We start from the raw sequence: 22,773 nt of genomic DNA on the forward strand, positions 1-22,773 counted from the left end.
GAGGGAGAGACAGAGGGAGAGACCAGAGGGAGAGGCAGAGGGAGAGACAGAGGGAGAGGGAGAGGGAGAGGGAGAGGCAGAGGGAGAGGGAGAGGGAGAGGGAGAGGGAGAGGGAGAGGGGAAGGGAGAGGGGGAGTGGGAGGGAGAGGCAGAGGCGAGAGGTGAGCCAGGGAGCAGAAAGTTGGCCTTGGCTTGAGGAGGAGGGACAGACCCGAGGAAGCCTGGCGGCCAAGCGGGCCAGCTCCCCCCCCCTCCTCCACCCCCGCTCCCTCCCCCCTCCTCCACCCCTTCCCCTTTCCGTCCTCCCCTCCCCCTCCCCCTACTCTCGCTCCTCCCCTCCCCCTAGACTCCGCCTCCCCCACACCCCCCTGGGGTGTTTAACCCGCAGGCCGCTGTTGGGTGGGTCCTGGGAGGACAGATGGAAGCCTCTCGCCCAGGCAGGCGGGATGCCACAGAAAAAGGCGGCGGGGGGGGGGGGGGTGCGGGGGACAGGGGCGACCTGCAGGCACAACCTGGGCACAGGGGAACACACCGCACCCACTGCAAACCCTTGGGGCTGGCGCTTGCCCTCCCGCACCCAGGAGAGGGATGCCTCTTTGCCTTCCTCTGGGGTTGCCCGGGGGGGATGCCGGCCTGGAGCCCAAACCCTGGGGAGACATGCGGCCTGATCAGGCTCCTTGTAGCCAAGGACACCTGCCCCCAGGGACCCGCTTCACTCACCACCCCCCAGCTCAAGCAGCTGGCTCCAAGCCAAACACAAGCCAGGACACCCCGGGGACCTCGCAGGTGACAGGACCCTTCAGCGTGAGGGTCTCTGGGCCACAGCTGTTCCCCTCCAGCTCCTGCTGGACTGTCAGGACTGCGGCTGCCAGGAGTCAGCCCTGCAAAGGGACCAGACCTAGCAGCGGGGAGGATGGGGGCTCCAGGTCCGAGCCTGGACTTGAGCCCAGCTCTGCCATCTCTCACTGTGCCTCTGGGCAGGTCACCTGCCCTGTCTGCATCCCCGTGACTGGCAGTGCCAGCAGGACGTAGGCAACCAGGAGGGACCCAGGCGGAGCAGAGGAGCAGGGAGCTTCTGGGAGGGACCCAGCTGCTGCTTCCATGCCCCCCATGCACACACGGACATCCGGTCACACGTGCACATGAAGACACACACACACAACACACACGGACATCTGGCCACATGTGCACATGCAGACACACACACAGAGCCATCTGGCCATACGTGCACATGCAGACACACACATCTGGCCACACGTGCACATGCAGACACACACATCTGGCCACATGTGCACATGCAGACACACACACACAGACTTCTGGCTACACATGCACGTGCAGACACACACAGACTTCTGGCCACACATGCAGACACACACACAACATACACACAGACTTCTGGCCACACATGCACATGCAGACACACACACACAGAGACATCTGGCCACACATGCACATGCAGACACACACATACACAGAGACATTTGGCCACATGAGCACATGCAGACACACACATGTGCACATGCAGACACACAAGTGCACATGCAGACACACATGCACATGCAGACACATGTGCACATGCAGACACACATGCACATGCAGATACACATGTATATGTAGACACATGTGTGCATGTGCAGACACACACATGCACGTGCAGACACACACACGTGCACATACAGGCACAGGCGTTCTTGCACACACATGCCATCAACAGACAGGGAAGCTGAAGGCTGCGGGGCCTGTCCAGGCACTGAGGTTCCCTGACAGTGTCTGCTGTGAGGTGAGCGCCAGCCCCGTGCTGGGAGAGGAAAGCAGATGTCACCAACAGGTGATAAGGTTCCAAGCAGCCCTTCCATTTCTGGGGCGTTTGTCTTTTTCCCAAAAACACATCCGTGCACTGCTGACCTTGCCTGAGATTGAGAGTCCTCTGAGGGGGCGGAGGAGGTGCTACCCTGTCACACTGACAGGTGACCAGCCAAGGTCATGGGCTCATGGGAAGAGCAAGGAGAAGCCACTCTCCCCGGCTATGGCTCCAAGGGCCGCCCTGCAGTGTCCCAGTGGTCAGGGCTGGGACCCCCACTCATTCTGACCTCACCGGGCCCCTCCTCCCTCCCCGCTGCAAAGCTGATTCCACCCCGTGGACCTACCTCACTGCACAGACACCTGGGAAGACCTGAGGCCCACCTGCACAGAGGTGGGAGCAAGAGTTAGCCCTTCTGTGGCCCTCGCCTTCTACCCAGTGCGGGTACACACGGCAGCATCCAGGCCACCACTCCCCACGGTCCAGACACGGAGACGCAGGGCGTCTCACACTCAGCAAAACACTCCTGTAGCTGTTCCACACCATTTACTCTCCACCAACCCGCAGACATGCCAGCATGGGGACAGCCAGCCCAGAACACAGGTAAAGCACCAGGTGTCACCAAGGCCGTGAGTGCAGGCTCCACTCTGTGGGGGAGGCCTGGACAGAGGGTGACTGACTGCACCACCCTCCAGTCAGCCCTGAGACACAGACCCTGTGCCCCCCTCCCATCAGCTCTGAGACACAGGCCATGCACCACCCTCCAGTCAGCCCTGAGACACAGGCCCTGTGCCATCCTCCAGTCAATCCCTGAGACACAGGCACTGTGCCACCCTCCAGTCAGCTCTGAGACACAGGCCTGTGCCACCCTCCAGTCAGCCCTGAGACACAGGCCCTGTGCCACCCTCCAATCAGCCCTGAGACACAGGCCCTGTGCCACCCTCCAGTCAGCCCTGAGACACAGGCCCTGTGCCACCCTCCAGTCAGCTCTGAGACACAGGCCCTGTGCCACCCTCCAGTCAGCCCTGAGACACAGGCCCTGTGCCACCCTCCAGTCAGCCCTGAGACACAGGCCTGTGCCACCCTCCAGTCAGCTCCTAGACACAGGCCCTGTGCCACCCTCCAGTCAGCCCTGAGACACAGGCCCTGTGCCACCCTCCAGTCAGCCCTGAGACACAGGCCCTGTGCCACCCTCCAGTCAGCCCTGAGACACAGGCCCTGTGCCACCCTCCAGTCAACTCTGAGACACAGGCCCTGTGCCACCCTCCAGTCAGCCCTGAGACACAGGCCTGTGCCACCCTCCAGTCAGCTCCTAGACACAGGCACTGTGCCACCCTCCAGTCAGCCCTGAGACACAGGCCCTGTGCCACCCTCCAGTCAGCCCTGAGACACAGGCCCTGTGCCACCCTCCAGTCAGCCCTGAGACACAGGCCCTGTGCCACCCTCCAGTCAGCCCTGAGACACAGGCCCTGTGCCACCCTCCAGTCAGCCCTGAGACACAGGCCCTGTGCCACCCTCCAGTCAGCCCTGAGACACAGGCCCTGTGCCACCCTCCAGTCAGCCCTGAGACACAGGCCTGTGCCACCCTCCAGTCAGCTCCTAGACACAGGCACTGTGCCACCCTCCAGACAGCTCCTAGACACAGGCCCTGTGCCACCCTCCAGTCAGCCCTGAGACACAGGCCCTGTGCCACCCTCCAGTCAGCCCTGAGACACAGGCCCTGTGCCACCCTCCAATCAGCCCTGAGACACAGGCCCTGTGCCACCCTCCAGTCAGCCCTGAGACACAGGCCCTGTGCCACCCTCCAGTCAGCTCTGAGACACAGGCCCTGTGCCACCCTCCAGTCAGCCCTGAGACACAGGCCTGTGCCACCCTCCAGTCAGCTCCTAGACACAGGCCCTGTGCCACCCTCCAGTCAGCTCCTAGACACAGGCCCTGTGCCACCCTCCAGTCAGCCCTGAGACACAGGCCCTGTGCCACCCTCCAGTCAGCTCTGAGACACAGGCCCTGTGCCACCCTCCAGTTAGTTCTGAGACACAGACAGGCCTGTGCCACCCTCCAGTCAGCCCTGAGACACAGGCCCTGTGCCACCCTCCAGTCAGCCCTGAGACACAGGCCCTGTGCCACCCTCCAGTCAGCTCTGAGACACAGGCCCTGTGCCACCCTCCAGTCAGCCCTGAGACACAGGCCCTGTGCCACCCTCCAGTCAGCCCTGAGACACAGGCCCTGTGCCACCCTCCAGTCAGCTCCTAGACAAAGGCCGTGTGCCATCCTCCAGTCAATCCCTGAGACACAGGCACTGTGCCACCCTCCAGTCAGCTCCAAGACACAGGCCCTGTGCCAACCTCCAGTCAGCCCTGAGACACAGGCCCTGTGCCACCCTCCAGTCAACTCTGAGACACAGGCCCTGTGCCACCCTCCAGTCAGCTCTGAGACACAGGCCCTGTGCCACCCTCCAGTCAGCTCCTAGACACAGGCCCTGTGCCACCCTCCAGTTATCTCTGAGACACAGGCCCTATGCCACCCTCCAGTCAACTCTGAGACACAGGCCTGTGCCACCCTCCAGTCAGCTCTGAGACACAGGCCCTGTGCCACCCTCCAGTCAGCTCTGAGACACAGGCTCTGTGCCACCCTCAGTCAGCTCTGAGACACAGGCCCTGCACCACCCTCCAGTCAGCTCTGAGACACAGGCGCCACACTCTTCTAGCGGTTGGTGGGCACCCTTTATCCCAGCCCCAGACCAGGATCCCGACACAGCCTGGCCGCATTCCAGTCTTTCTCTGAAGGCTGAAGACGCACTGGCGCTCCTGGCTTCTCCTGGGAGCCCCCCCTGCTCTGTGCTCAGCACCGAGGTGTCATTACTCACTGGACGCTGGCACTGGAGGCCTTGAATAAGCTGGCCGTCTCCCTCAGTCTGTCTCTGACACAACATCATCAACAACAGATGTGCAGGGAATCTCGCCCTTCGTCTTCTGGTCTGTTTCCAGCAACCAAGCCGGTCAGGCTCCCAGCCCCCAGTCAGGTGCCGTTTGGGCTAAGGTGGGCTCTCCTTCCCGTGGAGGGTGGCTGAGGTGCGGATCCCTGGTGGTGTGCAGTTGTACCCCTCTTATTCTACGGACTTCTCGGTCATTATCAAATTGATTTTAAAAAGGTGGGTCCCACCCTCCAACTCACCTGGGCTACAGCGCCCAGCAAAACCGAGCCTCTGGCCTGAATTGTGGCGGAGAGCTCCTGCACGGACATGCTTGTGGCGGAGTCCATGGCAAGTCCACGGAGGCCTGTATATGTATTCACACATATACACTCACATATTCACACATATACTCACACACTCACACACACACACACACACACACCCCACAGTAGGAGAAAAAGCTTCGCATGCTGAGGGCAGTCTGGAGCTGGTGCAGGGACAGCAGAGACAGCTGGTGGTGTCTCCCTCTGCAGGCGGCTGGCGGCCGCCCCCCACAGGACTCGAGGAGACTACTTTCCTCTGCTTGTCACCGGGATCCTTCACTCAAATGGACTCTTGCAGGGACACAAGAGCTTAAAGACAGTAACAGAGGCAAGCTGCTGGGGCTCCAGTCCCCACCCTGGCTGCTCCCCACCACACGCCCAGACTCCCGGGTTTCTGCTCGCCTCTGCCTGCCGTGGTTCCAGAGAGCGCGGCTGGTGCTGCTCGCAGAGTCCTGTGCCAGCCACCATGCCCTCTCCCCAGCTCTACACAGGCCCAGAGAGCTCGCTCGCACCAAGCAGCCCCAGAGTCGCCAGGCAGCACGGTGCCCGGGAGGGCGTGCCAGAGCCTGGCCTCCTAGCTCCAAGGCTGAAGTTGTGGTCCCTGCACCCACCTCACGCGTGAAGCCCTGTGGGACACAGGAGCTCTAGCCAGGTGCAACTGGGCGGAAGGTGAAAGGTTGGCTCCCCCCAACAGGGACGCTTGCCGTGTGTCTCTGGGGCCCAGGGCCTGGGGGGCGGAGGCTGCTTACTGTTATGCCAGCCTTCCAAGCCAGAGCCCCACAGCTGGCCCGGAAAGCAAGAAATGACGACAACAGTTCGGGACGTGAGGGGCAGCCGCTGACCCGGCCGCACCCACCCACCTGCAGCCACAGCAACCCTCCCAAGCAGGGGCAGGGACTCCAAGGAGACGCAGGGGCCAGCGGCCACTCTGCCTCCAGCCCCTCCCAGAACAGGCAGATGTGTGGTGCCGGGCTTCAGGCTGTGGGGATACGTGTAAGCTTGGTCCCTGGATGGAGGTCTGGGAAAGACACCTCCTTGTCAGCCTCTCTCACAGAGATGAGCAAAGGGGAAAAATGTCTCTCAGACTCAGTTCTCCCTCATCAGAGTCTCAAGCCCACAGAGCTCTCACTGCTTCTCCCCACTAACTGCAGACCACCTGGCTGCCTGCTTTAAGGTTCACTCAGAGTTCACATCGTCACTCAGAGTTCACACAATCACCTCACTTTTTGAACACACTCCATCATACACCTCAAACCCCAGACAAGAGAAACTCCAAACTCTATTTCCTTATGGCTTTTGATATCTATCAAGCCTTGTTTATCTTCTCTCTGTCTCACCCTGCTGGTTTAACCCCTATGCTTCTCTCAAATACCTTTGGATAATTAAGTTGCTTGCATCATGGAGACTAATTGTCTTGACCTTTATGTATCTCATCAATTTCTGTCATACCAGCCCCCTACCATAGGGGCAAGAAACCTGTAATTTCTGACGTATGTGAAAAATGTCCTTTGTTTAACTTGCTCTCTCTATATCCCCCACCCCTGAATAAAATGAGAGCGTTCCCGGTGTCTCTTGCCTATATCGTTGTGTCTCTTGAACAAGTGAGGGAGAACCGGTCATTTACCTTCCTGGCTGAGAGCCAACCCACATGAGCTCCAGCCTCAGGCCACGCAGGAAAAACAGTTACGCTCTCAGGCCCGGTAAGGAGAGAAGAGCAGACAGACCCGCCGTGCTCTGCTCTCCCCACAACCCTGGACGGTAGGCCCAGGTGGACAAGGCTTGAGCCTCCATGGACAGGAGAGGACCCAGGCCTCGGGAAGCAAGGGCTGGCCTTGAACCCTGAACACTGTCCCGGGCTGTCAGGCTTCCCTTCGCGGGCCAGGAGGCATGAAGTACCCCGACTAAGAGGCCCAGCGCAGCAGAGAAATGAACCCAGCCAGACTGTGGCTCCTGACGGGGGTGTGGGTCCGGGGGTGGGGTCCGGATTTCACAGACCTTGCATGCCCGAGGCCCAGAAGCTGCAGGTTCAGGCCCCAGCATCAGTGACTGCCAGAGCCCAACAGGCCACTGCGCTCTCTCTCCCCCTCTCGTTCGCTCCCTCGTGGTAAATACTTGTTCCTCTTGTCACAATTATTTTATTTTCATTTATTATTTTCTTACTTTCTCTGCTTTATTGAAGGGGGTGAATGGTTTAGGGCACAGCTGTTGACACACAGGTACAGCTTCTCGTCTCCCCGTGACAGCTGTTTGCAAGACACACTCTCCCCCAACCCAGGTCCTTCTGCACCTCAGGCACCAGGACCCCAGACCCCTCCATCCCGTCCCCTTCCTCCTTCCCCAGAATCCTTTACAATATACCACACCCAGTCTAGTTTCACCTTCTGTGCCCTTCACTGTCCTTGCTTCATTTATTATTATTATTATCTTTATTATCTTTATTGGATAGATTCAGGCGGAAACCAAGAGGGAAGGGGGTGTTAGGGAGAGACAGAGACACCTGCAGCCCTGCTTCACCACTCGCAAAGCTTTCCCCCTGCAGGTGGGAGCCAGGGGCTTGAACCCGGGCCCTTGTGCCCTGTAACGTGTGTGCTCAGCAGGTGTGCCCCCACCTGGCTCCACCTCTGAGTGACATCGTCTGGTGTTTGTCCTTCTCTTTCAGGCTGATCTCACCCAATATGCCGCCTTCAAGTTTCCTCTAAGATCATAAATAATTAAAATAATTAAAGGGGACTAAGGAGGAGACGGCCCCACTACACTCAGAAAGAGCTCCAGACTTCACATGCCACCCACCACTCAGAGAGTTCACTGGACACCCGGACCCCGCCACTCCTCCACCCGCCCATCCGGGCACCTTAGAAGGTGACTGTGCCGGCATCTCTCCGTGCACCTCCCCAAGGACTCTGGGGCAGAAAGCAGAGTGGTTAGCTCCGAGCTGTGCGCTCAGGACAGGCAGCCAGGCTAGCTCAAGGCTGAGCGCTCGACTGCTGGGTGCCATGGCCTCCCTGAGGGTACCAAGAACCAGCCTCTCCTGGTGTGTGGGCCTCATCTTGCCTGTGGAAACAGGGACAGGGGACAGGTACATAGTACTACACGCGAGGACCAGGGTCCGAGCCCCTACTCCCCACCTACAGGAGGGACACTTCACGAGCGGTGAAGCAGGGCTGCAGGTGTCTCTCTGTCTCTTTCCCTCTCTGCCTCCCCCTCCTCTCAATTTCTCTGTCTCCCTCCAATAAAAGTGTGAAAGAAGGAGCAGCAGAGGGAGGTGTAGATGGAAGGACAAGACGGCTTGCAGACCAAGGACTCTCTGCGAGCCCAGTGGGACAGCTGGGTCCTTTCGCCCAGAAGCAGATCCACGTGCCTCACTTCCAGGGGCTCCCGCCGCTTGCGCCAGGGCACGGACGAAGCTCTCCAGCTGGCCCTCCACCCCTTGCCGCGGCAACAGGACGCGGGCACCTGAGTCCCAGAGCCCCTGCCCAGGGCTCAGACGGCTGTGGCTCGGCCCCAGCAGCTATGTGACCACTGACTTCCGAGCTCAGGTTCCCCTGAGGGGACAGTGCCCAGAGCTGGGCCCTCTAGCCCCCAAGGGCCCCGTCCCACGGTGTGAGGCGGCAGGGGAGAGAAGAGCGACTTCCCCACACAGTGGGCAGAGAACTCCAGGACGGGGGCTGCCCAGCTGGGCACAGAGCCCGAGTCTGGGCCCCAGGTCTCACCCTCCCAGTCCCCCGGTCGCACCTGGCCGGCGTGTGCTCTGTCGCTGGGCCCAGGCGAGCGCGTGAGGCAAGGGAGAATCAGAGAGCTGAGCCCACTCCCACCTGCACCCCTGGCGGCTCTCAGAACCCCTCAGCTGTCACGCGGGTGGCCCAGCTCAGCCACAGGGGGAGACTGTGAGGATGAGATGAGGTGCTGACCCAGGCGCCAACTCAGCCGCCAGAGCCAGCAGGACAGACGGAGCTCCCAACAGCAAGTCTCAGCTGGACGGACGGAGCTTCTTCTTCCTGGGGGACTGACCCTCACTGGCCCTGCTGGACCCTGGGCACAGCTGGGGCTGCGGGAAGACGGGCACCTGGTCTGGAGGCACAGCTCCGGGCACATGTGAGGACAACGTGAGGAGAGAGAGCAAAGCCTCAGAGAAAGACAGCTGGGGGCTGGGCGGCCACACCCGTGACCATGTGCAACGCCCCGGTTTAGCCCCCGGCTCCCCGCCTGCAGGGGGACACCTGGTGAGAGGTGAGCAGGTCTGCAGCTATCTGTCCCTCTCTATCCACCCCTCCTCGATTTCTTTTTAATTTTTTATATTTATTTATTTTCCCTTTTGTTGCCCTTGTTGTTTTACTGTTGTAGTTATTATTGTTGTTATTGATGCCGTCATTGTTGTTGGATAGGACAGAGAGAAATGGAGAGAGGAGGGGAAGACAGAGAGGGGGAGAGAAAGACAGACACCCGCAGACCTGCTTCACCGCCTGTGAAGCGACCGACTCCCCTGCAGGTGGGGAGCCGGGAGCTCGAACCGGGATCCTTAGGCCGGTCCTTACGCTTTGCGCCACCTGCACTTAACCCGCTGCGCTACCGCCCGGCTCCCCCCCCCCCAACTTCTATCTGATTAAAGGAGAAAAGAAAAAAATGGCCAATGGGGAGCAGTGGATTTGTAGTGCCAGCACTGAGCCCCAGGGATAACCCTGGTGGCAATAAAAACTAATGAAAGCAGGAAAGAGGCATACAGACAGGACGCGCTCCTACACACACCCAAGGCCAAGAGGCAATAGGCCAGACAGGCGCAGAAGGGCCGGAGCAGAGTGGCTGCTGACTCTGCCTTGTGGGCAGCAGAGACAGCAGGACAGATAAAATGTCTGGACACGAGGGGAGAGAGGGAGAGAGGGAGGGAGAAAGGGAGGGAGAGAGAGGGGGAGGGAGAGAAGGAGGGAGAGAGAGGGAGGGAGAGAAGGAGGGAGAGAAAGGGAGAGGGAATGGAGGGACAGACAGGCCAAGAGAGGAGAGCAAGAGAAACGTCAGGCCAGGAGCAGTTTCCCCAGAGAAAAACCAAAACCTCACGTCCAGCCGTTTGGACACCTTGTACCGTGTGCAGTCCCGTGAGCATTCGGAGAGCACGCGAGGCACCTGCCCGTCTCCACCCTGTGCCGTGCGCAGTCCCGCGAGCATTCGGAGAACACGCGAGGCACCTGCCCGTCTCCACCCTGTGCCGTGCGCAGTCCCGCGAGCATTCGGAGAACACGCGAGGCACCTGCCCGTCTCCACCCTGTGCCGTGCGCAGTCCCGTGAACATTCGGAGAACACGCGAGGCACCTGCACGTCTCCACTCTGCTGAAACCATGGTTCCTATATTTTGAGACATTCCTGGAAAAAGATGTTTACGATTTATTTATTGGATACAGACAGTGAGAATTGAGAGGAGGGGAAGGTATGAGAGGAAAAGAGACAGAGAGACACCCGCAGCCCTGTTCCTTTCCCTCTGCAGGTGGGGGGCTCGAACCCAGGTCCTTGCGCCTGGTAAGATGTGCACTCAACCAGGGGAGTCGCCACCCAGCCGCTGCGCCTGGCAGTTACAGTGGGAGAAATGAAGAGTCTCTGCCCCGCGGAGTTTTCTGGGATTCTCACCCTTCCTCAAGAGTCTGCCAGAGGGGGCGGGTGGTGGCGCAGCAGGTTAAGCACAGGTGGCGCAAAGCACAAGGACCGGCTAAGGTTCCCGGTTCGAGCCCCTGGCTCCCCACCTGCAGGTCTGCAGGTGTCTGTCCTTTTCTCCCCCTCTGTCTTCCCATCCTCTCTCCATTTCTCTGTCCTATCCAACAACGACATCAATAACAACAATAATAACCAACAGGGCAACAAAAGGGGAAAAAATGGCCTCCAGGAGCAGTGGATTCATAGTGCAGGCACCAAGTCACAGCAATAACCCAGGAGGCAAACTAATAATAATAATGAGAGTCTGGCAGAGCCAGGAGGGAAGTGGTGCCCAGCCCTCAGGAGTGGGGGCACAGCGCCACCTGGAGGCGCCGGTGGAAACCGCCGCCCGAGGAAGAAGCCTGGCAGCCTCCCAGGGAGAGGCAGCCCAGCCCAGAGGCAGCCCGCACCCACTCTGCCGACCGCGTGTGGGGAGAGGTCAGCAGCATCGGCCCTCGCCACAGCTCAGGGTCCCGTCTTGGAGGATTCAGATGTTGAGGATCAGGTCTGGGCAGCCCTTCTGCCGGTGCCAGTGTGGATTCTGCCCTCAGGGCCCTCTTCTTCCTCGGAGGGGCCGCCTGGCTCCTGGGGGCACGTGGCAGGAGCAGCCGGGACACCAGAGATGGGCTGAGTTAATGGACAGATGGGCAGATGGACTGTCCCCACCCTGAGTTCTGGGACGTCCTGAAGCTGCAGCGGGCAGCGTCTGCTGGGGAGCATCCTCCAACAGCACCCGCAAGCTCTCGCCTGACCGCCTGCTGTCCTACAGAGGAGCCCCTTGGGGCCGAGCGGCCCGTCAGCTTGTGGCCGACTTGCTCTTCCTGCAGAGAGACTCGGTTCATCAGAGATCCTGTCCCCGTGCCAGCCACCTGCCACCGTGAGCAGACTCTGCCCGTCAGCAGCTGTGGACGTGCCACTGGCGCCCAGCTTCCCTACGTGAATCCACCATCATGGCTCCTGGGTCCTGCGAGGGGCCCTTCCCCTTGTCCCTGACGCCAAAGTTTGGTTTTTATCTCTAGTTCAGAAATCGAGGGGGCGGGTGGCCATGGCTCGCCTGGTTAAGCACACATATGGCAGGGCACAAGGCCCCAGGCTGGAGCCCCCGGCCCCACCTTCAGGGGAAGCTGCTTCACGGTGGTGAAGCAGGGCTGCAGGTGTCTGTCTCTCCCTCTTCCATCCCAGTCTCTGCCTCTAGCTAATAAATCCGTAAGAAACCATCTCTAAAAAGCCGACTTCTGCGGGCAGCACCCGCACTCGGCATCCACCCCCTGCACGCCCACCGGGAGGAACCTCGGCTTCTGGAGTCAGTGCCGGTGCTCTGACCCAGGCTTTCAGACGCGGCACACCTGACCTGTTCCTGTTTTCAGATAGACAGAGAGGCAGAGAGAGGGCGAACAAGACCACACACAGCTCCCTTCAACACGGAGCGGGTGAACTCAGACCTGGGTCACAGTCCTGGCAAAGCAGCCTTCCTTAAAAATAACGGGAATACAGGTCCAGTGACGCCATGAGGCGTGCCACGGCCGCTGCTCCCTTCAGGAGGCTGGCAGCACACACCCGCACTGTGCTTACTCGCCTGGCAGGAGGGGAGCTGGGGGAGAGGCACCAGCAGCTCTGCTCCCCCTCAGTGGGAACCCCGGGTTTGAACCTGGGCACACGCTCCACCGGGTGTGCCGCCACCCGGCCCCAAGGGGCACCTTCACACACCGCAGGGTTCCTAAGACTTGGTGCAGAGCACGGCAGGACAGACGACCGGCCCTCGCAGGCTATCGGAACAGCTCAGAGCCTCCTGTCAGGCTGGGAGCCTGCGCCCTTTGCCGCACTCTCGACCGGGGGACTCAGAAGGGTGCCGTGCCAAAGGCCCCTGGGGCCGACGTTCCTCACGAGGTGCCCTGGATTATCCTAGTGGGGCAGGAGCGGGAAGGCAGGTTCATTCAGAAACAGGATGGGTAGCCCGACGCCTGTGGCGGCCTGGCCCTCGGCTCAGAGAACTGCATGACATCTCCCCCCACCGCCACCCCCGTTTCTGGAACCCTCTGAGGAAGAGCCCGAGAAGCTCGGGACCACAGACGGGCGCCTCTTCTTCTGATACTTTCCAGATGAGAGTTCTGTGCCTGCAGAGGCCAAAGTAAGACAGCCCTTGCTGTCAGAAGGCTCAGAGCTTTTTTCTGAATTTTTGTCGGCATCTCGAGAGGGACCCCATCACTCCTGGTGGACTCTCTCCCCTCGTTCGTTTCGGACGCCCGCTTCACGAGGCTCCCCACCTCGTGCGGCACTCCTGCCTACGTCACCTGGCACGCAGGGTCTCTGAGACTCAGTGCGGACCGCAGCGGGACCAGGTGGCCAGCCCCTCACAGGGCTGAGTCCCCCGCAGTCCTCGCCGTTTCCGTGCTCTCTGCTCCCTCTCTGGACTTGGCTCCTGAGCCGAGCTCATATTAAAGTCAAGTACAGCATCTAGCAAAGCAGTTAGTACTCAGACAGTTTTTAATGACAGTTTTTACATTTATTTTCTCATCACTCCCATCACCAAAGGTCTGTGTCCCCAACCCCCGTAGATAACCACTCTGGTTCTCAGTCTTGGAAGGAAGTTGACATTTTTTTTTAATCTTTATTTATTTGTTGGATAGAGACAGCCAGAAATTAAGACAGAAGAGGGAGACAGAAAGGGAGGGAGACAGAGAGGCACCTGCAGCCCTGCTTCACCACTCACAAAGCCTTCCCCCTGCAGGTGGGGGCCGGGGGCTCAAACCCGGGTCTTTGCGCACTCTTCACCTGCTTCACTGAGCTCCCTCCACCAGGCCCCAAGGACTCTCCTCCTCTTCCTCGCTGCAGACTCTGCATCTGCCCTGGAACTCAACCCCATGGCGACCGTCCTCTCCACCACTGCATTTCCTGCCATCCCCCGCGCCGCGCCCACCCCCTCACGGGACACCCACTGCCCCTGCTTGGGACGCGGGAAACCCCAAGACCGCCCTTAGCTAGGCTGAGTGTGCGACCGCCACATCCCTAAGCTGAGCTGGAGAAGGTGAAGGTGAAGGTGAAGGTGAAGGTGAAGGTGAAGGTGAAGGTGAAGGTGAAGGTGAAGGCAGAGAAAAGCTGGCAGGACCTCTCCGGAGGCAGCTCTGCAGGGCGACTCTGCCCGCTGCAGGCTCCACGTCACCAGGAGGGACCAGAAGACACAGGCTGAGGAGCTGGAGCTCGCGGGTTTGGCATCTACGCTACGTGGCGAGGTCTCTCGGGCGACGCCCCGCTCACCCCAAGGGAACCCTGACGCCCCCCGGGGTGCCGCCGGAGGGGAGAGCCGGGCAATCCCACCCCAACCCCGGAGGGGAGTCGACCCCCCGCCACCCCGCCACGGGCCTGGGGGTCAGAGTCCCCCGAGGGGCAGGGGTCCTCCCCGCGTCTGCCGTGGGGCCCAGGCGCTAGCTGCTGTACAGGGGGACCACCCGAGTGATGCCCCGTCTGCAGATGGGGCACCGCTTGGGCTCGGGCAGGGCGCGGTAGCACTCGGCGCAGGAGCAGACGTGGCCACACTCCAGAAACACGCAGGACTTGAAGCTGCTCAGGCACACGACGCACGTGCCCCTGAGGCCCTCCCTGTCCTCGGGCTGCGCCCGGCTCAGCAGCTGGGCCTCGCGCTCCCGGAACTCATCCTCCATCTGCTGGAGGCGCCGGCGCTCTCGCCGCCGCAGGTGCTGCCGGTGCAGGAGGAGCAAGAGGGCGGCGCAGGTGGCCAGGCCGGCGGCGAGCGTCAGCGCCTTCCAGAGCCGCGCGCTGGACTCCTGCCCGTGCAGCAGGCTGTCGAAGTCCCGGCCGCTCAGGTAGTAGCGCAGGCCCTGCTTGGGGGGCTGCAGGCGCACGCAGCTGCTGTCCAGGACCAGCTCGCCCACCCCCGTGAGGACGGCCCCCACCTTGAGCAGCTCCTCCGTCTCCTGGACGCCCTTGGGTCGCTCGCCGCTGATGTAGTGGCCCAGGACGTCGGTGAAGGACTGGACGGAGGGGTGGAACTTCTCGTAGACGGTCTCCAGGCCCAGATCCAGCGCGTCCAGGGGCCTCAGCACCCGCACGGCCACGGCCACGCCGTCCTCGTGGGGCACCAGGTCAAAGGGCACCGTGTTGGTCCTCTGGTGAATGATCTTGGAGTAGTCGTTCCTGAGGCGGTGAGAGAACTCGGGTCAGACGGACACCGGCACGCCGGGGGCGGGGGGACTGTCGGGTCTCAGGGTGCCGAGGGGCACGCGGGGTCCCCTCCACCATGCAGCCTCCCTGACCGCTTCAGCACAGGCACCAGTTGCCAGGAGTTGAGAGCAGCTACCACTGCGCAACCCCCCCAGGCGTCCAAGGCAGCACCACCTGCCTTCCAGACTGAACCGGCTGCTCCCCCCAGAGGGGCCTTCGTCTGCGCCAGCTTTTGGTGACTGGGAGGCAGCTCCAAAGGATTTCTGCCTTTACGACAAAAGGGCCAAAGAGCAGTGAGGGCTCCTTTCACAGGGAGCCAGTAGCTGGGAGGCAGCTGCCCCAAGAAGTGAGCGCACCAGCAGGCCCCTTCCCGGGGAATCCCAGGCCAACCTGGCCCTGGCCCAGGGGCACTTGCAAACACTTTCTTCCTAAATTCTCCCACCAGCAAAAAGATTACAACTTGCTGAAGGTTCAGATAGTGCTACCACTTTTTTTTTTTAGCAAGGATGTTCTTAAGTGTTTTATTTATTTCGTATTAACGAGAAAGGAGGAGGAACAGAGCACGAGAATGAGCTGTGCTCCGTGCACAGACCACCAGCTGTCTGCAGCCATAGAGGGTCTCTAACTAAAGTGGGCGCTGTTCAGTAGACGGCATTAATGCACACCTGACGGAGCCGAGCAGCGTGTGGACGGGCCTCCCGTGCGGGAGGAGAGCAAAGCAGACGCTGACTCTGCTGACCGCAACGTTCCTTTGCTGCAGTGGCCCGGAGCCAGCCCTCGGCTGTCCAAGCTGTGCAGAGCAACCTCTGCTGACTTAACGTCGGCGGCCAGGCAGCGGTGCCCCCGGTGAGCACAGGGACCCGGCTTCGTGAGTGGTGAAGCTGTGCTGTGGGTGTCTCTCTGTCTCTACCTCCCTCTTCTCTCTGTCCCACCAAATAAAAAGAAGAAATATGCATAAAATTTAAGTCAGAAACTCAGAAGTCCACTAGGATTCACAGGAATTCACAGGAAAGCTGGTGATCTGTGCAACGGCATGAAGTCATTCTAGCAGACCCCGACACAGAGCCCAGGAGGCAGCCCGGCAGCTGAGCTCTGGACTTAAACACGAGGCCCCAAGTTCACCCAGGCACACGTGCCAGAGTGCTGCTCTGGCCGGCCGGGCCGCATCCATCTAGTTCACGAGTCACAGAAGGTAAAAAACTTTACTCATGCACGACCCTCAAACTTTGATGGACAAGCCAAAAGTCCCCTGCTCGAAGCCCGGAAGCCCGGGGCACCTGGAGTGGGGCCCAGACGTCTGCACTTGGATGGGCTGTCTGAGGCCTCAGGTCAAGCAGCAGGACCTTCCCTCTGGGCTGGACAGACGGCACCAGCTGCAGAGCACACAGGGTGTCAGTCTCTCCCTCCCACTCTCAGCACGCACTTCATCTCTTCTTCTGCTTTTTTAAAAATATTTTTATTTATTGTATAGAGACAGGGAGAAGTTGAGAGGGGAGAGGGAGATAGAGAGGGAGAGAGACAGAGACACCTGCAGCCCTGCCTCACCACTCGTGAAGCTCTCCACCCTGCAGCTGGAGGCCGGGGGCTGGGGGTCCTTGCACACTGCGATGTGAGCGCTTACGCAGGCGTGCCACCTGGCCCTGAGTGCTGTTTCTAAGGAGAAGAACGTAGCTTTGAGGGAGGACTCCTGCCCGTCCCGTCTCCAGGCACACACTGGAGACATGGAAGCCAGGCTGCCGGTGCCCGGGGAAGGTGCCTACCAGAGGTGGGTTGTCCGGTTCCAGACCATCTTGTGCTCCTGCAGCGTCAGCCGCTGGACCACACCCTCGCAGTTCTCCACAAACTGGCTGTTGAGAGTGTCCTTAACAGGCCGGACAGCTCCTAAATGCAAACAGACCACTGCATTTCTGACACCCACTCTGCTCTTTCCTTGACAGCAATTCAGTTTTTCTTTTCAGTTCGAGCTAGTTTAACTAATCAGTCAAAACGATGGAACCGTTGCCACCCCAAGTTATGTATCATGGGTACTTAACCCCAACTTGATACAAATCACATTTCGGGTTACAAGAACCCTAAAAAGCTGGAATTCTAGAGATGAGTGAGAGGTTCAGAAAAATGGGGGAACGCTCACGCAGCAACAACACGTCACCTTCTGGACACCGAGTCCCAGGTCCGAGTCCCGGCCCCTGGCAGCAGCCCACCTCCCTCCACGCCAAGGAGACACACCTTCGATGACAGCGTAGGGCACACATTTTCCCGGAGCTTCAGAGAGGACGGTCATTAAGTCTTCACCCAAGTGGACTCTTCGAGCTCCCTGAAAACAGACAAACAGCTGCTGACCCCTTGCTGGAGTCTGAGAGCAAAGGGGAGAACATGCCGCAGGGACCCACAGGCAGGCAGAAGACTGACGAATGCCAGACGCCCTGTGCCCTGTGAGGCCTGTGACCTGCTGACAGAGAGGAGGGACACACAGCGTCTGAGGCCTGTGACCTGCTGACAGAGAGGAGGGACACACAGCGTCTGAGGCCTGTGACCTGCTGACAGAGAGGAGGGACACACAGCGTCTGAGGCCTGTGACCTGCTGACAGAGAGGAGGGACACACAGCGTCTGAGGCCTGTGACCTGCTGACAGAGAGGAGGGACACACAGCGTCTGAGGCCTGTGACCTGCTGACAGAGAGGAGGGACACACAGCGTCTGAGGCCTGTGACCTGCTGACAGAGAAGAGGGACACACAGCGTCTGAGGCCTGTGACCTGCTGACAGAGAGGAGGGACACACAGCGTCTGAGGCCTGTGACCTGCTGACAGAGAGGAGGGACACACAGCGTCTGAGGCCTGTGACCTGCTGACAGAGAGGAGGGACACACAGCGTCTCTCTGGCACATGCTCTGCCAGGAACTGAACTCGGGACCTCATACTTGAGGATCCAACACGAGTTTTTCCCAAATATGACAGAGAGAAATTGAGAGGGGAGTGAAAGGCAGAGGGAAGAGAGCGCGAAACCCGCAGGGTCCTCACTCATGGGAAACGTTCGCTCAGCCGAGGGCACCACTGCCCCGCCCAACACCTAGCCAGCCACAGCCACGCCGGGCCACAGCACCCTCCTCGTGCCCAAGCCTGTCTGGAAGTCCCACCCGGACGGCCAGGTGCTGGTGCTGACGCAGAGGCAAAGGCGGAGCGTCCAGTGGGACCCCCAGTTCAGCCCCCAGCAGGAGCCACGATGGTGCTCTGGCTCTCCGGCCTCCCTCAGAAACACAGCCGTCTTCAGGAAGGCCGCCCACAGAAAGGGCGTCCGCGGACAGCCTCTCCAGGGACCGAGACACACCCTCTCCGTTAAGCCTCGCTGGATAAGCCTGAGAGGCGCAAACGGTGTCCAAGCCAGAGGAGCCCTCGCAGGGTCACACCGGTCACGCGACAGGGCCCGGCGGCTGTTTCTGTCGCCAGCCGCGCGCTGTGCACGGCGATCGTGGGACTTCGGCTTCGGGGCCAGGCCGCGGCCGGTGCCAAGCTCCGTCTGCCAGTTACTGGAGCCGGGCGGCTCTGGTGACCGCAGCAGCGTAAGGGACAAGCACAGTGACGTTCCTCGCTCGGGAGGAGGAAGCCAGCGTCCACAGAAAGCTCTGGGGCGGCCCGAGCACCTGGCCTTTCGTGCCCCCCAACAATAAATCAACTAGTTTCAAAGTGAGGGAGAGGCAGGCGGTGGCTCACGCGGCAGAGACCCGGGTTCGAGCCGCTGGTGCCCCTGCAGGGAGAACTTCGTGAGCAGTGGGCAGAGTTGCAGGCTCTGTCTGTCTGTGTCTGTCTATCCCCCAGTGGGGTCGGCACTCGGCCCCAGTGACTTCCCTGTGGGCAGCCCGGGCGGGCGCAGGGGGCAGCTCAGCAGGCAGAGTGCACGCGTCACCACGCGGCGCTCACGGGAGTCTGGCCGCTCTCCTGCCCTGCCTTTCCCTCTTCCCCCCATTCTGAACGTGCGGTCACAGCTGCCAGCGGGCGACGGGGTGCTGGGTGCACAGGAAGGACTCCGACTTCACAGCTCGCGGAAACGGCTCGGCTCTGCGGAGCAGACTGGGGCCATGGCTGTCCCCGTCCCGACGGCGGCCCTCCAGCTCGGCCTGTCCCGAGGAGGCCCAGGACCCTCCGTGAGTGCCGTGGCAGGGAGGGTACAGGTAAGGCCAGGCAGGCCCGCTCCAGGCAGTGCCTCAGTCTCGCACCCCGACCGGAGAGCCGACCGGGCCAGGCGGGAAGGGCTGAATCGACGCGTGGTCAGTGGACCCCCTGCACGGAGCCAGCTGGCGGCTGGGGTCTGCGCTTTGTCAGTCGAGTCTATGTTTCTCACGGACAGACAGACAGACAGACAGACAGGAACACTGATCTGTTCCACCAGACGAGCTTCCGGGGATTAGCCTGTAAGTCCTGTGCTCTACCCACTAGGCAGAAACAAAAAGGAAGAAGCAGGAGCTGAGCAGCGGCACAGGCACGGGACTGTCTGTCCTTCTGTCCGTCTGTCCTCAGCGTCCACCCCTCCTACTCCTCCCATCAGCTCATCTTAAAACAGCAAAGCTCATGGCTGGCACTTCTCTCCTCACTTATCTGTCCCGTCAGGCCGTCAGGAGGGCAGGGACTGCCATCTGTCCGTCCAGCACCAGCCGACATGAGCTCCCTGGCCCGGCTCCTGGCTCTGTGGCTCCTCCTGGTCCCGTGACTCCTCCTGACTCCTGACTCCTCCTGACTCCCTGGCTCCTCCTGACTCCGCGGCTCCTCCCGACTCCGTGGCTCCTCCCGGCTCCGTGGCTCCTCAGACTCCGTGGCTCCTCCCGACTCCCGGCTCCTCCCGACTCCGGGGCTCCTCCCGGCTCCGTGGCTCCTCAGACTCCGTGGCTCCTCCCGACTCCCGGCTCCTCCCGACACCGTGACTCCTCCTGCTCCATGGCTCCTCCTGACTCCTGGCTCCTCCCGGCTCCCTGGCCCAGCTCCCGCCGGGGTCCCTCAAGGCCGCAGCACCTGCCCTCGGCTACAAGGGGCCGAGTGGAAGCACGGGTCTCGGGTGGCCCTGAAGCCAGGCGTGGGCGAGCGCAGGGCCACGGGCTTCGTGTCTGGACCTCTCTACAGACATCTGTCTGTCTGTCGCTGGGCAGAGACGGCGGGTTGATGGGAGACAGAGACCGTGCAGCACGGCTCCGCCGCTCCTGAAGCTGCCCCTGCGGGCGGGCCGGGCTCGAACCCGGGGCCATGTGCCCTGTGCGGTGTGCGCTCAACCAGGCGCCACCAGCTGGCCCGTCCATCATATTTCCTTTCCTCTTTATCTGATAAGACAGAGGGACACAGCGTGGGGAGGACGGACAGGGGGACACGGAGAGGGAAAACAGAGAGACACGGAGAGGGGAGGACAGACGGGGGACACGGCAGAGAGGACAGACGGGGGACACAGAGGGAGGACAGACGGGAACACGACGGGAGGACAGACGGGGACACAGCAGGGAGGACAGACGGGGACAAGGAGGGGAGGACAGACGGGGACACAGCAGGGAGGACAGACGGGGACACAGCAGGGAGGACAGACGGGGACACAGAGGGGAGGACAGACGGGGACACAGCAGGGAGGACAGACGGGGACAAGGAGGGGAGGACAGACGGGGACAAGGAGGGGAGGACAGACGGGGACACAGAGGGGAGGACAGACGGGGGACACGGCCGGAGGACAGACGGGGACACAGAGGGAGGACAGACGGGGACACAAGGGAAGGACAGACGGGGACACAGCAGGGAGGACAGACGGGGACAAGGAGGGGAGGACAGACGGGGACAAGGAGGGGAGGACAGACGGGGACACAGAGGGGAGGACAGACGGGGGACACGGCCGGAGGACAGGCGGGGACAAGGAGGGGAGGACAGACGGGGACACAGAGGGGAGGACAGAGGGGGACACAGAGGGGAGGACAGACGGGGACACGGAGGGGAGGACAGACGGGGACACAGAGGGGAGGACAGAGGGGGACACAGAGGGGAGGACAGACGGGGACACGGAGGGGAGGACAGACGGGGACACAGAGAGGAGGACAGACGGGGACACAGAGGAGAGGACAGACGGGGACACGGAGGGAGGACAGACGGGGACACAGAGGGAGGACAGACGGGGACACGGAGGGAGGGCAGACGGGGACAGAGAGGGGAGGACAGACGGGGACACGGAGGGAGGACAGGCGGCACCCGGCCGGAGGACAGACCTGCAGCTCCCGCGCGGCGCGCGCCCGGTGCCGGTAGGCGGCGAGCAGCACGGCCGTGAGCACCGAGCCCGCGCCCAGCAGCAGCGCGGGGCCCAGCGACGGCCGCCCGCCGCCCTCCATGGCGCGAGGACCCGGCCCGGCCCTAGACGCGCGGCGGCGCCACGGGATGACGTCACGACGCGCCCGGCAGTGGAAGCGGAAGCGGAGGGGCGGGCCCTGACCCCGCGCTGACCCCGCGCTGACCCCGCGCCGGACGTCGCCCCGCCCCGAGCGGAATCGTGGTCGCCCGCGGGCTGAGAGGGTCTCCGGATCGGACCCGGGGCCGCGTCGCGCGGTGATGGCGGTGCGCACACGCGGGAATGAGGGCAGCAGACACTGTGCATGGAGGACACGCGGGAATGGGGGCAGCAGGCACTGTGCATGGAGGACACGCGGGAATGGGGGCAGCAGGCACTGTGCATGGAGGACACGCGGGAATGGGGGCAGCAGACACTGTGCATGGAGGACACGCTGGAATGGGGGCAGCAGGCACTGTGCATGGAGGACACCCGGGAATGGCAGGCAGCAGACACTGTGCATGGAGGACACGCGGGAATGGGGGCAGCACGCACTGTGCATGGAGGACACGCGGGAATGGGGGCAGCAGACACTGTGCATGGAGGACACGCGGGAATGGGGGCAGCAGACACTGCATGGAGGACACGCGGGAATGGGGGCAGCGGACACTGTGCATGGAGGACACGCGGGAATGGGGGCAGCGGACACTGTGCATGGAGGACACGCGGGAATGGGGGCAGCGGACACTGTGCATGGAGGACACGCGGGAATGGGGGCAGCAGACACTGTACATGAAGGACAGGCGGGAATGGCGGGCAGCAGACACTGCATGGAGGACTGGCGGGAATGGGGGTAGCGGACACTGTACTTGGAGGACACGCGGGAATGGGGGCAGCAGACACTGTACATGGAGGACACGCGGGAATGGCGGGCAGCAGACACTGTACATGGAGGACACGCGGGAATGGCGGGCAGCAGACACTGTACATGGAGGACACGCGGGAATGGGGGCAGCAGACACTGTGCATGGAGGACACGCGGGAATGGGGGCAGCAGACACTGTGCTTGGAGGACACGCGGGAATGGGGGCAGGAGACGCTGTGCATGGAGGACACGCGGGAATGGGGGCAGCAGACGCTGTGCATGGAGGACCCGCGGGAATGGGGGCAGCAGACACTGTGCATGGAGGACACGCGGGAATGGGGGCAGCAGGCACTGTGCATGGAGGACACGCGGGAATGGGGGCAGCAGACACTGTACATGGAGGACACGCGGGAATGGGGGCAGCAGACACTGTGCATGGAGGACACGCGGGAATGGGGGCAGCAGACACTGCATGGAGGACACGCGGGAATGGGGGCAGCAGGCACTGTGCATGGAGGACACGCGGGAATGGGGGCAGCAGGCACTGTGCATGGAGGACACGTGGGAATGGGGGCAGCAGGCACTGTGCATGGAGGACATGAGGGAATAGGGGCAGCGGACACTGCATGGAGGACACGCGGGAATGGGGGCAGCAGACACTGTACATGGAGGACACGCGGGAATGGGGGCAGCAGACACTGTGCATGGAGGACACGCGGGAATGGGGGCAGC

At 61.7% G+C, this 22,773-nt stretch overlaps 2 protein-coding genes across 5 annotated transcripts in view; both read right to left on the bottom strand.

The window, feature by feature from the left end:
* DDOST (dolichyl-diphosphooligosaccharide--protein glycosyltransferase non-catalytic subunit) overlaps positions 1-22,773 on the bottom strand; it is a 321,069-nt gene that overhangs the window by 194,387 nt on the left and 103,909 nt on the right. The window lies entirely within an intron of this gene.
* Positions 13,184-22,773, bottom strand: part of MUL1 (mitochondrial E3 ubiquitin protein ligase 1) — a 190,846-nt gene continuing 181,256 nt past the window's right edge. Inside the window, exons 2-5 of one of the 4 annotated variants that reach the window (XM_060200911.1) lie at positions 21,121-21,244; positions 17,123-17,210; positions 16,657-16,777; positions 13,184-14,869 (exon numbers count right to left, since the gene is read on the bottom strand). In XM_060200911.1, coding sequence (XP_060056894.1) covers positions 14,140-14,869; positions 16,657-16,777; positions 17,123-17,210; positions 21,121-21,240 — 1,059 coding nt within the window. In that variant the 5' untranslated portion in view covers positions 21,241-21,244 and the 3' untranslated portion in view covers positions 13,184-14,139. Of the gene's footprint in view, positions 14,870-16,656; positions 16,778-17,122; positions 17,211-18,030; positions 18,583-21,120; positions 21,251-22,773 lie in introns of those variants that run through there. The other 3 variants (XM_060200912.1, XM_007538957.3, XM_060200913.1) reach the window with 3 other exon arrangements.

This window comes from Erinaceus europaeus, chromosome 11 (assembly GCF_950295315.1).
Source record: "Erinaceus europaeus chromosome 11, mEriEur2.1, whole genome shotgun sequence".
In the NCBI taxonomy this organism is placed as follows: Eukaryota; Metazoa; Chordata; class Mammalia; order Eulipotyphla; family Erinaceidae; genus Erinaceus; species Erinaceus europaeus.